General features: G+C 42.8%; 1 protein-coding gene across 5 annotated transcripts in view; it reads right to left on the bottom strand.

Moving 5' to 3' along the window:
• BICD1 (BICD cargo adaptor 1) overlaps positions 1–18,152 on the bottom strand; it is a 295,326-nt gene that overhangs the window by 47,428 nt on the left and 229,746 nt on the right. For all 5 annotated transcript variants that reach the window (XM_054034480.1, XM_054034454.1, XM_054034445.1 and 2 more), the window contains exons 5-6: positions 16,455–17,549; positions 2,999–3,150 (exon numbers count right to left, since the gene is read on the bottom strand). In XM_054034480.1, coding sequence (XP_053890455.1) covers positions 2,999–3,150; positions 16,455–17,549 — 1,247 coding nt within the window. The remainder of the gene's footprint in view (positions 1–2,998; positions 3,151–16,454; positions 17,550–18,152) is intronic.

The raw sequence follows: 18,152 nt of genomic DNA on the forward strand, positions 1-18,152 counted from the left end.
TAACTTGCCCTTTCTCTTATTTTTGTGGATATCCTGATGGTCAGTTCCCACTTTATTTTTCATGTTCAGTTAGTATTTAAAAGATGACCTACAAGAATATCTATATTCTGTAAGAGCCTGATACAAAGCCCAGTGAAGTCAGCAGAAAAACTTCCATTGTCTCCAATACGCTTTGGATCATCCCCTAAATCCTGCAGAGTGTAGAAATGTATGCTCAGTGTCCCAAGTGGGATAAAGAGGTGGATTCAGTACACCAACAATCTAACATTACCTCGACATTTCCTTTCTCAAGCTTTCCAAAGTCCAGCCACATAGCAGATTATTGGCTCATGCTCCACATGATAAACAGTCTGCTTTATGCCACTGACACCACACCCTCCTCAGGTCCCTGCTGCAGACTGGAATGGCCTACATCTATATATACCTCACAAAGTGTGCTTTTTAAAAGATGAATAAACAGATTTTTAAAACCTATACAAAACCATGCATTTCTGGAGTGAAGTCATTGAAGCTACATTCACTCAAACCAGCTGTTGATCTGGCTCCTAATTACTATAGAAAAGTTCCGGTATGAAACTGTGTGTGTAATATCGTTAGATTAATGCAATGGTTCTCAAACTTTTGTACTGGCGACCCCTTGCACATAGCAAGCCTCTGACTGCAACCGCCTCCCCCTTATAAATTAAAATCACTTTTTTATTAGGGCTGTCAAGGGATTAAAAAAATTGATCGTGATGAATCACACTGTTAAACAATAATAGAATACCATTTATTTAAATATTTTGGATGTTTTCTACATTTTCAAATATATTGATTTCAATTACAACACGGAATACAAAGTGTACAGTGCTCACTTTATATTTTTTTATTACAAGTATTTGCACTGTAAAAAAACAAAAGAAATAGTATTTTTCAATTCACCTAATACAAGTACTGTAGTGCAATCTCTTTATCATGAAAGTTGAACTTACTAATGTAGAATTATGTACAAAAAACTGCATTAAAATTTTAAAAATGTAAAATTTTAATCTGCAAGTCCACTCAGTCCTACTTCTTGTTCAGCCAATTGCTCAGACAAACAAGTTTGTCATCATCCAAGACTGCTATGAACATGAAATATATGTGAAATGTGGGTAAAACAGAGCAGGGGACTTACAATTCTCCCCCAAGGAGTTCAGTCAGATATTAAATTAACACTTTTTTTTTTAAATGAGCCTCATCAGCATGGAAGCATGTCCTCTGGAATGATGGCCGAAGCATGAAGGGGCATATGAATGTTTAGTATATGTGGCACATAAATACCTTGCAATGCCAGCTACAGAAGTGCCATGCAAATGCCTGTTCTCACTTTCTGGTATCATTATAAATAAGAAGAGAGCAGCATTATCTCCTGTAAATGTAAACAAACTTGTTTGTCTTAGTGATTGGCTGGACAAGAAATAGGACTGACTAGACTTGTAGGCTCTAAGGTTTTACATTGTTTTGTTTTAAGTGCACTTATGTAACAAAAAATATCTACATCTGTAAGTTGCACTTTCACAACAAAGCGATTGCACTGCAGTACTTGTATGAGGTAAATTGAAAAATACAATTTCTTTTGTTTATCACTTTTACAGTGCAAATATTTGTAATAAAAATAATATACACTTTGGTTTCAGTTACAACACAGAATACAATATATATGAAAATGTAGAAAAACATCGAAAATATTTAATAAATTTCAATTGGTATTCTATTGCTTAACAATGCAGTTGAGACGGATTAATTTTTTTAATCGCGATTAATATTTTTTAGTTAATCGCATGAGTTAACTGCGAGTAATCGACAGCCCTATTTTGTATACATATTTAACACCATTATAAATGCTGGAGGCAACATGGGGTTTGGAGTGGAGGCTGACAGTTCGTGACCCCCCATGTAATAACCTCGTGACCCCCTGAGGGGTCCTGACCTCCCAGTTTGAAAACCCCTGAATTAGTGCATGATAGGGCACTACATGAAGCAGGAGCCTGCAGTAAACGTGGTGTCGGATTAGAGGGGAAAATAGGATGATTTAATCCCATAAAGTGCTGAATAGCTCTCTTTCTTTGGTTACTTGGGGGAATTCAGCACATATTGCTGCAGGTATTGGATCTTTTGGAAATAATTATTTGCAAATCACTTTTAAGAAATCAGCTAAAACTGGAAGTTCCCTTTAGTCCAAAAAAAAAAAAAAAAAAAAGATAAGATGTGATTAATTATGATCCTGCTGGGACGAACTGAAAAATTCACTGCAGGTGGTGTGTGACATTTTTAAACCTATGAACGAGAAGACAATAAATGAAATACCAACAGCTGTAGAAAATAATAATTTATAGTGCAATGAGAAATTGCAGTAACCTGATAATTTTCAGTGCTGGGTTATAGCAGAGCCATACTGATAGAGAATTATAGATGTTTTTTCAATGGTCAATAATAAATCAGATGGCAAGGGCAAAGATGGAGTTTAGCTATGTGAAGGTTTTTACATGGCAGAATCACTGTTTTATCTTTTCTGAGTGTGAACAAAAACCACATAAATCTAATGTTTATTTTCCACTTCAAAAAACAGAGTATAAATCCAAATATAGAGGGCTCTAATATAGTTATTTATAACACTTTACCCAAGGCTGTACTGGCATTGCCACTTAAAAGCATTATTTTCAGAGGCATGTAGCTTGATGCCATTTGGAAGCTTGAAACTTTTGCAGAGTCTGCATTACAAACTTCATTCTCCTTCATCCAACAAAGCTCTGGTATTGCAGAAAGCTCAAAAGCTTGTCCCTTCCACAAACAGTAAAAGATATTGCCTCACCCACCTTGTCTCTCTCACTGAGGAAAGTAGCTTTTGTATCCACATACTAGCGCATCAAGAGCATGAGAAGAAATGCATGAAGGTGATAATGTTCTCTCACTCACATCATAGGCTTGCCTTTCAACTATTGAGCAGGAGAGAAGGCTATGAGGCAGTTTTCCTTACCTGGTTGCAAACATTGCTCTCAAGGATGAGAAGGTTGCTGCATCTTCTTTCAAAGCCTTTAATTCATTTCGCAGTTTGGTCATGGTTTCAGTCACCATTGATTTTTCATTCTCATATTTATTCTTCAGATTGGCCAGTGCCACTTCAGCTGTCTGAAAAAGAGAGAGGAATATATACTTTTGAGAAGGGAATTTGCTAACAGCTAAGAGGCCAGGTTATGATTTCATTTCTGGCTTCCACCTTCATTCACAAGTTAATGCACCATGAAACCAGTGATATACCTGAGATACATTGATGATACTTTCATCCTCTGGACAGACGACCTAAACTCTCTCGCAGATTTCCACCACAACTTCAACAACCACCTAGAACATTCCCACACCAGCATCAACCTCCTGGACAACACAATCAGCTTCAACAATGGAACTCTACAGACAACTATATATAAGAAATCCATGGATCACCTTCGTAAATCCAGTAACCACCCTAAATGCACCATGAAATCTGTTAGCTACTGCCAGGCACTTAGATGCCTCAGAATATGTTCTGAGGAGAAAGTCTGGGATACACACTTAAAACAGCCTTCACCAAACAAGGACACTCCACCGGAGAAGTAGATCACATCATGGAATGGTCCACCTGAATACCTGAGGAGAACCTGCTTCAATACACCTACAACCCCACACTAGAATGAGGCAAATTTGATGAGGACCACATCCTGAATTTTTTTCCCAGCCTCCTCTCTTCTGGCCTTAAAACAACTCCACAACCTCACCAAGTTCATTATCAGAAGCAAGTTTTCCACAGACCAGGTACACATCAACTGAAAGTGGCACCAGACCTTGTCAGAACAATAGATGCAAAACTTGCAGAAATATCTCCACTGCTATGCTGATCAACACACCTTTGAAGACCATGAGTCCTACACATACCTATCACAATATGTGGTGTACTGCATTCAGTGCATCAAATGCCCCAACAACAACTATGTATCTGGATGAAACCAGACAATCACTATGCTCTCAAATGAATTCACACAGAAAATTGATAAAAGTTAAAAACAACATATAACTCCGTGGGCACACACTTTTCACAAACTGATGACTCCTTTAAGTCCTTGTCCTCAAAGGAAACCTACACTACACTACAACTTCAAAAGACAAGCCTTAGACCTTAAAGTCATAATTGCTGGACACTAAAAACTATGGACTTAACAGAGAAAGTTGTTTTATGGCTCATTACAACAATTTGTAACACCCTGCTGCCTATTAGCCCTCCACTGTCCTACCACTACAAATATGCCAATTGCCCACTTCACTTTAAATGGTCTCAAACAACATATGTGAACCTCTTATGCTTAACCATCTGTCCCACCCAGGAGCGCCGCCAGCTTTTCTGCTGCCCTAAGCGGCGGAAGGTCCCACCCACAGAGGTGGTGGAAGGTCCCACCACTGAAATATCGCCGCAGTCGCCACCCCCCAAATTTTTTCTTTGTCTCAAATGATTTTAAGAAAGGAATAATGCAGTCACTTCAAATTTTCCAGATAGTTAAATTAACTAAGGTTTGTGTATAGGCCATATTTGAAGAAATCAAGTTTTAATTACATTATTAATGACTGTTGTATCTGTTTCTTCAGGTATGTTAGCAACAAGAAGAAAGTCAAGGAAAGTGTGGGACCCTTACTGAATGAGGGAGGCAACCTAGTGACAGAGGATGTGGAAAAAGTTAATGTACTCAATGCTTTTTTTGCCTCTGTCTTCATGAACAAGGTCAGCTCCCAGACTGCTGCACTGGGCAGCACAGCATGGGGAGGAGGTGACCAGCCCCCAGTGGAGAAAGAAGTGGTTCAGGACTGTTTAGAAAAACTGGACGAGCACAAGTCCATGGGGCCGGATGCGCTGCAACCGAGGGTGCTAAAGGAGTTGGCGGATGTGATTGCAGAGCCATTGGCCATTATCTTTGAAAACTCATGGCGATTGGGGGAGGTCCCGGATGACTGGAAAAAGGCTAATCTAGTACCCATCTTTAAAAAAGGGAAGAAGGAGGATCCGGGGAACTACAGGCCAGTCAGCCTCACCTCAGTCCCTGGAAAAATCATGGAGCAGGTCCTCAAGGAATCAATTCTGAAGCACTTAGAGGAGACTAAAGTGATCAGGAACAGTCAGCATGGATTCACCAAGGGCAAGTCATGCCTGACTAACATAATTGCCTTCTATGAGGAGATAACTGGGTCTGTGGATGAGGGGAAAGCAGTGGATGTGTTATTTCTTGACTTTAGCAAAGCTTTTGATACGGTCTCCCACAGTATTCTTGCCAGCAAGTTAAAGAAGTATGCGCTGGATGAATGGACTATAAGGTGGATAGAAAGCTGGCTAGATCTTTGGGCTCAACGGGTAGTGATCAATGGCTCCATGTCTAGTTGGCAGCCCGTTTCAAGTGGAATGCCCCAAGGGTCAGTCCTGGGGCCGGTTTTGTTCAATATCTTCACTGGTGATCTGGAGGATGGCGTGGACTGCACTCTCAGAAAGTTTGCAGATGACCAGGGCCGGCTCTAGGCACAGGCAACCAAGCACATGCTTGGGATCCGGTGGCGTGGTGCTTGGCGGGGGCCGCTCCGGCGGCGCGGCGCTCGGGGGGGATTCCGGCGGTGCAGCGCAGCGCTCGGCGAGTGGGCGGTGCTCGGGGGGGGGGGTGGCGCTTTTTTTTGCTGCTTGGGGCAGCAAAAAAGTTAGAGCCAGCCCTGCAGATGACACTAAACTGGGAGGAGTGGTAGATACGCTGGAGGGTAGGGATAGGATACAGAGGGACCTAGACAAATTAGAGGATTGGGCCAAAAGGAACCTGATGAGGTTCAACAAGGACAAGTGCAGAGTCCTGCACTTAGGACGGAAGAATCCCATTCACTGCTACAGACTAGGGACCGAATGGCTAGGAAGCAGTTCTGCAGAAAAGGACCTAGGAGTTACAGTGGACGAGAAGCTGGATATGAGTCAACAGTTTGCCCTTGTTGCCAAGAAGGCTAACGGCATTTTGGGCTGTATAAATAGGGGCATTGCCAGCAGATCGAGGGACGTGATCATTCCCCTCTATTCGACATTGGTGAGGCCTCATCTGGAATACTGTATTCAGTTTTGGGCCCCACATTACAAGAAGGATGTGGAAAAATTGGAAACAGTCCAGCGGAGGGCAACAAAAATGATTAGGGGGCTGGAGCACATGACTTATGAGGAGAGGCTGAGGGAACTGGGCTTGTTTAGTCTGCAGAAGAGAAGAATGAGGGGGGAGATTTGATAGCTGTTTTCAACTACCTGAAAGTGGGTTCCAAAGAGGATGGATCAGACTGTTCTCAGTGATACCTGATGACAGAACAAGGAGTAATCGTCTGAAGTTGCAGTGGGGGAGGTTTAGGTTGGATATTAGGAAAAACTTTTTCACTAGGAGGGTGATGAAGCACTGGAATGGGTTACCTAGGGAGGTGGTGGAATCTCCTTCCTTAGAGGTTTTTAAGGTCAGGCTTGACAAAGCCCTGGCTGGGATGATTTAGTTGGGAATTGGTCCTGCTTTGAGCAGGGGGTTGGACTAGATGACCTCCTGAGGTCCCTTCCAAACCTGATATTCTATGATTCTATGATTCTATTTGTTTGGCGGTAGTGGTTCAGTGGTATGAGGGAGACTGGACACGTGTCAAGAGTTCTCATTTGCAGATTACTTAGCCCAATGGTCACTGCTGTTTAAAGATGCCACGGGTGCCTTATGGAGGTGTTCGTAGTGACTCCATAGTTAAGGCTGAGTTCTGTTTTGTACTTAAAAGCAGGAATCCAAACTTCTTTGCTTTGTATAAACAATGCTGCATATCCTCCCCAAATTTACCACACTTCTTGTTTGAGTATAGAATAATCTTCTAAGAATTTACAAGTAAAGCTGCTCATTTGTTTAGGAATCAAACTGACGTAAAGTAATTTAGTATCTGGTGCTAGACTTCGCCCTCCCCCACCCCCAATGATCTCAGGAACGGAATAACACACTTCCCATACACATTAACTTCCATAGAGTTAACACTCAGAGAAATTATGTGCATTGACTGCATTTGAATAATTTATTTTTGGATTAATGGTAATTTTTCCTGTTCTTAATAACTGAAAGTCTCAATACAGTGTTGTACTACTGAGAACTCTATAAAGAAAAGCCCTTTTTCAAAACGTCTGCTATCTTCCATGGTTCTCAATAGGACAGGAACTATGACACTCACCAGTTGGTGGCCATTTTAAGGAAGGTCTCTCTCTTTCCCTCATTGTTCACAATAGTATTGAGTATCTCTTCCTCCACACAGCACAGGGGACTAACCTCCTATAGGGAATCTGAGGCCTTAGTCTCATTGAGTACAATGGGAGATGATTGCCATTTTGAGAGGGACAATATAAACATTCCTCCAAAACCTTATTAGATGATAATGTGGATTTCAAGGAAACATCTATCTGGTAAATCATGGCTGTGTTAATTTCCTCTGAGTTGGTGCAAGAATATTTTGGAGAGCGGTTAGCGCCCATTCCTGAACTGTCTCCCATTGCCACTCCCCATCCCTCTAGGATACACACTTAAAATATAGTCTGTACTCCTCTGCTACAGCTGACGCGATTTCTCAAGGATCTTTTTCTTTGGTGCCACAATGCTAACAAATTGTACAACAGATACATGGATATGGCATTCTGTATGTTAGATCTTGTTTTGATATTGCTGCTGACAGTGCTGCAACATTCCACCCCAAAACAACTGTGTTTCATTGCTGGTTGAAGCGATCCCTACATTTAGTTTGTATTTCAGTTTAAGTTTGTAAACAGTTTTAGGACCGTACAGGGCAAAAAGAAATTTATAAATGTAAATTATTATAACTACTCCTGACTTCCCATCCAAAAATGTGAGAGTCAATGCACCAATACCTTCAGGTCTTTCTCTTCTCAATACACTGTAGTCTAAAAGAGTAGGTATATAACAATATTAAAACCTGCAAATCCTCCAGGAGGTCCCCAGCGAGCTTTTTCTGCTCCACACAAGCTTTTACATGTAAAATTATGTAGTCTCAGGCAACTCTTCTCAAAGTCATCTTCGAACATAAGCAAGTACAAGCGCGCCAAAGGCAAAGCAAACAAAATCAAGAAAAGTACAGCTTGGCAAGATAATAGAAAACAAATTCCTCGATCAAAAACCTGCAAATATACCTAAATGGCTTCCAAAGGAATAGGGCAGAGCATCTGTACATGCATACCTTTGCATTGCCTGTCTCAACTCTTCCCCCCCAGTCTATTGATATTATAACAGGACTCTCTTTCTGTTCCAAATTCAATCTCTCAAAAGTTGTGGCCTTAAAACTAAGTTTCAAGACAACTTTACACATTTAGAAATGTCTTGCCACTTGCTTTATGGTAACAGTGTGTGAAGCAAAACAAATGAGCGATACTTGTTACTGAAAAAAATGAAAAATGCTAAAATGGTAAGTACTTCATTTTTTACACATAAAAAAGTAAAACAATGGGCCTGCTATTTTAGTTATGGAAAATACATTGCACTTTGAGGAGTACTTAGTATCATGATCTACATTTGCATTTAAAGTACAAAATCTCCATTTTACTATACCTGCCTAACTCCAGGCTTTTGGCTTAAGGCTCAGGCTTTGGGGGATATTTTAGGTCCTCAAGTAATTCCTGCAATGTCTCAGGACTTGAGGAGACACTCCAGTTGTCAAAGATAGAGGCATCATGAGTGCAACCAGCACATATGTAAAATGGATATTGAATAGACTAGAGAGGACTAGAGAGTCCTACTGTTCATTATATTTGCCTGTATTTTATTTATGTATGTATTTATTTTTAATAAATTTAAAAGAAATACTCAGGCTGTTGAATTTCCCCATTGTAGGGAGGTTCATTTTATTTTATACATGTTATTTGAAACCAAAAATCAGAACCATTATTGATGTGAGCCTTATGGTTAGTATCATTACTTTACTATTGCTTAAGATTTTTAAGATTCTATGTTTTGCTCCCAAACTAGTGTTGACGCAGCAAGTGAAGCTCTGAATAAATGTATGTATAAAATAAAAAGAAGAAAGTGAACTAACAAAAGGTATGTTCATCATCATCACCTTGATCAAATTGCTTGAGCCCATTTTCACCACCCTTTTTCTGTTTTTTTTTTTTTTTGGTCTGGATATTTTAGGTTGCAAGGTCTTTGAGGCAGACACTGTACTCCTCTGACTTAGTATATTTTTTAGCACAATGGGACTCTAATCCTGTTTGGCACTTTTGAGGGCTACTGTAATACAAGCAAAGAGGACTGTAGGTCCTTGATTGTTTTCCTTCAGTCAGATAAGCACAATTCAAGTTAAGAGGCAGTACTGCACATTTTTTTTCCGGGAGCTACTGGTTATAATGCCAACTTAGCAGAAAATGTTAGTGAAACACTTCATTGTACTGTTTCTTTTAGCAACACGCTGCAGTTTTCTTTTTCAGAATGAAGTTACAGTGCTACTTGGTGGCCACTAGATAGCACCCATGTTTCCTAGGTTTACTGTGTAATGTCATTACCTAAGCAATACCCAAAACCATAATCCTGCATTTTGTTTCTAAGGAGCCTTTCTTTGAGTTGAATGATGGTAAGAAGAGAGTAATATGCTCTTCTTAAATAGGTATATTTTCTTAAAAACACTGACTTTTTGGCATTAATTTAATGCCTCTCTTTTTTAGTATTATGTCCACTGTTCCTGACCAGAAGACATTATCGAAAAAGCAAAATTATTCATTGCTGTGACTGTTTACTTGTAAAATTTCATACTTGTGTTGAAGATCCCATGAAGCATGCTGTATTTCGAAACATAAACAAGCTGTAAGTCATTTACCCCTTTTGTACTTTTCATTGTTTCTTTATGAAAAATCAAAGAAAAATTAATCACAATAAATAATAGTAATGATAATAACTAACAACAATAGACATTTTTTAAAACCGTGATGCCATTTCTAAAAAGGATTATAGACATTATTTAGAATACCAAGGCCAATGTAGCAATACTCAAAGAAGCCAGGGATGTGATGGGTCTCAACTGCTTTCTTGGACACAAAGGGTGAGAATATGTGCTGACCTTTTTAAAAGCACAGCACAGTATTTGCAACCCAGAAGGAGATGGGCCTATGGTGGCTTTGTGCCACCTTTTTCTCCTCCCAATCCTAGGCAGTCCTGTGGCCCCTAGCATAACATCGACAGCCCTAGGAGACTGTCTGAAGGTGTGACTTGAGTGTCACCCCTAACTTGACTCCCATCCACACAGAAATCTCTAGCTTGAGTTAAGTGGTACTTTAAGCTTGAGGTAGGAGATAGGTGGCCCATTAGTGGGGTGGGTTGAAGCCTGAGCTAATAATGCAGTGAAGATGCAACAGCTCAAGTTATAACTCATCATCAGCTAATCCAATCACTCTGGGCTGCTAATCAAATGACTCCATGTAACTCTGCTGTTGCCTTGCAGTGTGGTGGTTCTGAGCTACACTAGCTCCAGTGCAGTAAAGGGAACGTATTAACTCGAGCTAACTGTTTTACTTGAGACAGGACCTAAGTTACCACAGGCTGCCTGGAATCTTCTCAGCTCTGAGCACTGCAGCCCTAGCAGCCCTTCAACCTCACCCCCCTGGGTCCTCTGAGTGCAGCCTTAGGGCTCTCTTCTGAGGTTCTGTGCTGGGGAATCCTACCCTGGTTGGGTCTGAGGCTTTCACAGCCCCTGCACTCTGCCCTTTTACCTAGATCAAAGGGCCTAGAACAAGGGTGTGTCTCAGTTACACCACATCTACATTGACAATATACCTGTATTAGGATGGGACTACTCGTGCTCAGATACTATAATGATAAGGGCCTCATAAGGACCTTGATTAATAGTTAGATTATTGTTGGTGAAGCATGACATGGAAATAAAGCTGACTGGCTTTCAAACATTAGGATGAGTTTGCAAAGTTAGCAATTAAGAGACATCTTTTTACTTGCAAACTGAGCACATTCGACTGAAGTCATTGAGAAACAGACACGGAATCCCACTGTGCTTTTTCACACAACAACTTTTCAGGGCAGAGTTGCAACACCTTCATTTCACATACGTAAGATCCATGAGTCCTCTTTCTCTAGTTAAGTGTGTATCTTAATATACATGTAAAAAAACCCGATATGGCATAAAATTCACTGGATGTACAATACAGCCAAGTTAACTTTGCTGTTGGAATCTTTAGTGTTGTATTTCCTGACCTCTGGGTGATTTTACATTTTCAGCCTATCATCATTTATATTATAGTACCTTAAAGACTAACAAATGTATTAGAGCATAAGCTTTCGTGGGCTACAACCCACTTCTTCGGATGCATATAGAGTGAAACATATATTGAGGAGATATATATACACACATACAGAGAGCATGAACAGGTGGGAGTTGTCTTACCAACTCTGAGAGGCCAATTAAGTAAGAGAAAAAAACTTTTGAAGTGATAATCAAGATGGGTCAGTGTTTTTGTTCAGTGATGTGTGGTTAGTAAAGGATCCTTTACTCTCATAGGTTTCAGAGTAGCAGCCGTGTTAGTCTGTATCCGCAAAAAGAACAGGAGTACTTGTGGCACCTTAGAGACTAACAAATTTATTAGAGCATAAGCTTTCGTGGACTACAGCCCACTTCTTCGGATGCATATAGCATATAGCATATATGCTTGTTAGTCTCTAAGGTGCAACAAGTACTCCTGTTCTTTTTACTCTCACAGATCTTGGGAGACAGACCTGTCCTCGCTTACAGACAACCCCCCAACCTAAAGCAAATACTCACCAGTAACCACACATCACTGAACAAAAACACTGACCCAGGAACCTATCCTTGTAACAAAGCCCGATGCCAACTCTGTCCACATATCTATTCAAGTGTCATCATCATAGGGCCTAATCACATCAGCCATACCATCAAGGGCTCGTTCACCTGCACATCTACCAATGTGATATATGCCATCATGTGCCAGCAATGCCCCTCTGCCATGTACATTGGCCAAACCGGACAGTCTCTACGCAAAAGAATTAATGGACACAAATCTGACATCAGGAATCAAAATACTCAAAAACCAGTGGGAGAACACTTTAACCTGTCTGGTCATTCTATGACAGACCTGCGGGTGGCATTCTTAAAACAGAAAAACTTCAAAAACAGACTCCAACGAGAGACTGCTGAGCTGGAATTGATATGCAAACTAGACACAATCAACTCAGGATTAAATAAGGACTGGGAATGGCTGAGCCATTACAAACATTGAATCTATCTCCCCTTGTAAGTATTCTCACATTTGCTTCTTATCAAACTGTCTGTACTGAGCTATCTTGATTATCACTTCAAAATTTTTTTTCTCTTACTTAATTGGCCTCTCAGAGTTGGTAAGACAACTCCCACCTGTTCATGCTCTCTGTATGTGTGTATATATATCTCCTCAATATATGTTTCACTCTATATGCATCCGAACAAGTGGGTTGTAGCCCACGAAAGCTTATGCTCTAATAAATTTGTTAGTCTCTAAGGTGCCACAAGTACTCCTGTTCTTTTTGAGGATACAGACTAACACGGCTGCTACCCTGAAACCTATATTATAGTAGTGACCTAATGCCCTAATCAGGATTGGGACTGATTGTCCTGTGTTCTGAACTAACACAGATGATGGAAAAGCCCTCAAAAGTTTACAATTTATGGCCCTGATCCTGCAAATACTTAAACACATGCTTGAGGACAAGTAGTTCTATGGAAGTCAGTGGAACTATTCACCTGCTTAAAGTTAAGCACATGGTAGGCCTCAGACTTAGCTCACCCCCACACTAACCTCGCCTTGACCAGCCTTGTGTAGACCTGGGACTTAGCTCATCCCCATACTAAACTAGCCTTGATTAGCCTTGGGTGAAACTCAGGGATTTCACCACTAAAATTAAGAAAAAATGCTCTGCTGCTGCTAAGACACCCCCACCTCAGGAATGCCCCTAACAAGAGTTCTAACTCAAGGGTTGTAAAGTAGAGACACCCAGGTGCTGGGAAGTTTAGGGAGGATACAGAAAAACCCCAACAAATGGGGAAATAGATAAGATAAGCTCTAACCAGCGAATTTATGCTGACAATCTGCACAAACAAAGGTGGTCATAAATAAGGTACAATTTGGGCATGAAAGATAAAATGTAAAGAGCAGGGAGGAGAAAACATAGGTGCCAGTGCATGACTGGTTAAATGTTGTTACCTAGGGTGTTGAATAATGTAGTACGTTTAGTAAATTTGAAAGATGGAGCTAGTTTTACCTATATAATGTAAATGAAAAACAATGCTCTTTGGGAACCATCTCCGGCCTGCAGTTCAACATCAAACTGCTAGAACTCTGACCCCCTTGCATGACCATGACATGCAGAGGCAGCACCAGCATCTCCAGATGAGTGGATCCTGACTAGCCATCAGGTGAAGTTTGTCTGTATATTGGGAGTGGTGAGCATAATAGCTTTGCTTGGCCGATGTATTCTGGGTGTGTTGCTAATAAATAGATGTTTAGAGCACAGCTGTGTAAGGCTCTTTCACTGGGAAAACATTATGCAGACCTGTATAGCCCAGAGCCCCATGGGAAAGGGCGGGTACTTAAATTGACCAGGTTTACACTGAGCTCCATGGTTAAGGGTATGTGCTTTACAGCCCGAGCCCTCGGTAGGGAAAGGGTGAGAGTACCAAAATTAACTAGGTCACGCCTTGAGCCCTTGGCAGGGTATAGGCGGGGTGCCCTAGATTTTTGCAGATAACAACGTGCATAATAGTTTTCAAGACTGGTGCCTAAAAAGATACCAAAGCCTAAAGATACAAAAGCAAAGGGTTGGCGATAGGGGTATAAATGAACATGGTAATGATTGACATTTTACATTTAACATACAATGCGCCTTATTCTCGTCTTACTATACAATATCAAGAATAGACCTGGTCAAAAAATGAAAAGAAAATTTGAGACAAATTTTAAAATCTTTATTTCATTTTTAAAATGTTTTAATCTCCTTTTTATCATTTTCAAAATAAAAATAAAAAAATGTGGGGTGTTTTTGATCAGCTTTGTCCCAAAGTGATACATATTTTTTTAAAAATTCAATATTTCTTATTTTAGAAATGACAGAAAAAAAATTTCAATGGCAACAAAATGGCATTTCCGGAAAACAAATATTTGAAAAATTCCAACCCGCTCAAAATCAGGAGTAACTGCATTTAAGTCAATAGAGTTTTACTGATGTAAAGCCAGTATAGAAAGGAAAACCAGACCCATTATATCTGGCCAGGTGACTGCAGTGACAAACTAGTATCCAAATTGGATAAGAGATTTGCATACCCAAGAGAGTTGTCTGATCCACTCATTTGTATTAAATGATCAGACATTGTTCAATAATCAGAAGGGTCTACAATTTTGTTGATCATTTTGCTTTGCAGAAATAAATAAATATTTTCCCCTGCCTAAAGTGCGTGGGTTATTGCTGCCATTTAACTACTGCTGACTATAAAGGAGTCAGTCACTGAATTTGTTTAGCAGAGAGCACCCACCGTTGTTAGGATAGCACAAAGACATTGTAGTCTAGTGGTTACAGTTGGGGAATGGAAGTCAGGAGGCCTGGATTCTAATCCTGACCCACCGCATGTCTTTGATGGAATCACTTAGCCTTTCTATGCCTTGGTATCCCCACCTGTAAAATGGGGTAACGATACCCACATCTGTAAAGTGTTTTGAGATCCTTGGCTGTGTAAATGCAATGAATTGTTTTTTTAATTCCCGAGCTCCCTGGAGTTGCATACTGCCTTGAGGCTACGGCACATCATGTTACCATTTGGAAGACCCAGGATTGGTTGTGGCCCTCAAAACCTGGTTTCTTCTCAAACCAGGAGACCCACTAGGGAGCCATGTTAGGGCTCGGCTCTATCTGTGCCTTTCTTACTGCCCTTCTCCTTCTCCTGTAGGCTGATCCAGAGGTGAAAGTAAGCTGGACCGGCTTTCCCAGGCTGGTGATTTAAAGGGCCCAGGGCTCCCTGCAGTGGCCAGAGCCCAGGGCCCTTTAAATCGCCTCCCGAGCCCCGCTGCCGGAGCCCTCGAATAGTGGCAGCAGGGCTCTGGTGGTGATTTAAAGGACCCGGGGCGCCCCGCAGCGGCCGGAGCCCCTGTTCCCTTAAATCACTGCCAAAGCCCTGCCGCCACTACCCTGAGGCTCCGGCAGTGGGGCTCGGGCGGTGCTTTAAAGGGCCCGGGTCTTCCCGCAGTGGCCTGAGCCCCTGGCCCTTTAAATCCCCACGGTAGCCCTGCCACCACTACCCTGGGGCTCCAGCAGCCCGGGGCTCCTGCTGCTGCTCCTGTGGCGGCAGGGCTCCCGTGGGGATTTAAAGGGCCCAGAGCTCCCTGCTGCCAGAGCCCCGGGCCCTTTAATTCGCCACCCAAGCCTGTCTGCCAGAGCCCTGGAGTAACAGCGGCAGGGCTCCGTCGGCGATATAAGGACCCCAAGCTCCGCTGCAATAGTGGCAGCCAGAGCCCCGGACCCTTTAAATCACCCCGAGCCCCGGGCTTCCAGCCACCTCTGCAGCTGGTAGCTCCAGGCATAGGCGCTGACTCCGTGGGTGCGCTGGGGCTAGAGCACCCACTGGGAAAAATTGGTGAGTGCTCTGCACCCACTGGCAGCTGCTTGCCCCGCCCGCCCCAGCTCACCTCCGCCTCCTCCGCTTCTCCCCCTAGCTCTCAGCGCTTGCCACTGCAAAATAGCTGTTTTGCGGCGGCAAGCGCTGGGAGGGAGGAGGGGGAACGCGGTGTGCTCAGGGAAGAGGCGGGGCCGGGGCGAGGTTTTGGGGAAGGGATCCAATAGGCGCAGGGAGGGGGCGGAGTGGGGTGGGGACTTTGGGGAAGGGATTGGAATGGGGGCAGGGCATGGGTGGAGTCGGGGCGGCGCTAGGGGAGGGGTCAAGCACCACCGGCGCCGGGAAAAGTTGGTGCCTCTGGCTCCAGGGGTGATTTAAAGGCCCCATTAACTTTAAAGGCTGCCATTAACTTTATTTAAAGGCCCCGCCTCTTCCAGTTGAGGCCACGCCCCTGCTCAGGACTCCGGTGTACCAGTAAGTCCTTTAACTTACTTTCACCCGAGGCTGATCCATGTAATGACATTGAGGTCTCAAACTCTGCAGCAAGTCTCTCACTCTGCCCATCCTTTAGGTCAAGGTTGGGTGCTGCAAAAAGACTCTGCAGAAAGATTGCAGGGAGTTAAACAAGAAAAACAAGAAAACCTTCAGCCTCATTGTGACTGACTGGAAGGATGGACAGCTGATTCTTCAAATGTCTACCACAATACCTGCTGAAACGCACATAAATCAGCTATGAAAATACTGATCACCACAAACTGACAGCATTGCTACTCACTTACCTGTTTGTTGGCTTTCAACACTGCCCTCAGGGTTGCTATCTGCTCCCGTTTTGTACTCAGCAGGGACTTCAGTTTCAGTATCTCTTCCATTAAGGCCTCCTTGTCCTTATCAATCATGGGCACTAGTTCACGTGCTGCCGCACGCTGGCGTGACAGCTGCAGTGACCGATCTACAGCCTTCTGCAGGTGCTTGATTTGGTCCCGTATTATTGCATTTAGGTTGTAGATATTCATTGGCTCTTTGCGTATGTCACTGGTGTCAGAGACGGGAGAGGAAGGAGGGGCCGTGATGACAGGAGAAATCGTAGGTGTCTTGGTTGGACTTTGTTCTTTGCCAGCCTCTATGCTCTCTTTCGAAACATGCTCAGTTGGGGTCCTGGCTTCTACCGGGGATGCCGTTCCTCTTCTGGTGAGCCGTGGAGACAGGAGTCCCCTAGGATCATCAGGTCCCTTCAGGCTCCCACTACGAGTGACTCTACTTTGCCTGTAATAGTCCAACATGACCCTATTGGGAGTTTCATTATTACACAAACATACATGGTGATAGAGCTGAGCCAGCTCCTCACTAAATGTCACCAGCTCATCCTGGGCTGTGTTGAGGGTATTATGGTTTTCATTCGCTAGGCTCGTCATCCTTTGCAACTCTTTTTCTATGTGAACCATTTTCTCGTAACTTTCCTTAGTTGATTTTTCCAGGTTCGTCACCTGCTCATCATACCTCTGGATCCTGCTCTCATACTTCGCCTTTTCTTCTGTGTAGTTTTCCACACATTTATTGTATTTCTCCTTTAAGGCCTTTATCTCAGCTTTAAGGTCGATCACTTCTGTCACGGCCACTTTGTATTTACACTCTAGGATCTCCAGGCCATTGATGTCTACTTCATAGTCATGTGTTTCCTCGCCAGAGTCTCGGCCCTTCTCACAGTCCAGCTCTACTTTCAGCTCCTTGTTGCTCTGCAGTCCCCTCATGGCGTTGACGTGCTCTGTGAGCCTATGGACCCGCTCGTGTTGCTCAGTCAGGGCTCCCTTTGTGTGTTCTAGCTGCGTCTGGGACTCCTGAAGGTTGGCCAGGAGAATAGCTTTTTCTCTCTCCACCTGGAATGATATAATAAAGAATATTAACATTTGAGAAGGGAATTAAACTAAGAAACCTAGACCCATATGCCATGAAGCCTATGCTACGGCCTGACTTTTTGGCCAGGCCAAACCTCAGTGGTGCTGGGACCATGTGTGCCAGGTCACAATGCCACTCGCTCAAATTTGTCCTGGGCTCCTCTCTGTCATGATGGGGGGCTGCTGGGACAAACTTGAGTGGGACAAACCCCTGCACCAGGTTGCAGTGCGATTTGCTCAAATTTGAAGGGGGTGGGTGGACGGGGTCACAGGCCAGGAGGGTCAGGTTGATGGTGGGGGGCCAGAGAGGAGAAGAGAAGGGTCAGGTGGGGGGCAGGAATCTATTTCCCCCCCACACACACACTTTAAATGGTGCTCTGCAGCCCCTGTATAGACCAGTTCTCAATCTTTGTGTGCTTGTGTGCTGGTCACCAAACAATTTTTCCCCCAACTATGTAACCTAGTTGAGGTTTCAAAGCACTTGAGGAAATTTAGACACACCAGCCATTAATTTTAAAATTAAATTGTAGGTACACATATAAATCACCTAGAGTGTCTGAAATCTCAACTCCCACTTCCATTTGC

Source organism: Malaclemys terrapin, chromosome 1 (genome assembly GCF_027887155.1).
Source record: "Malaclemys terrapin pileata isolate rMalTer1 chromosome 1, rMalTer1.hap1, whole genome shotgun sequence".
NCBI classification, from domain to species: Eukaryota; Metazoa; Chordata; order Testudines; family Emydidae; genus Malaclemys; species Malaclemys terrapin.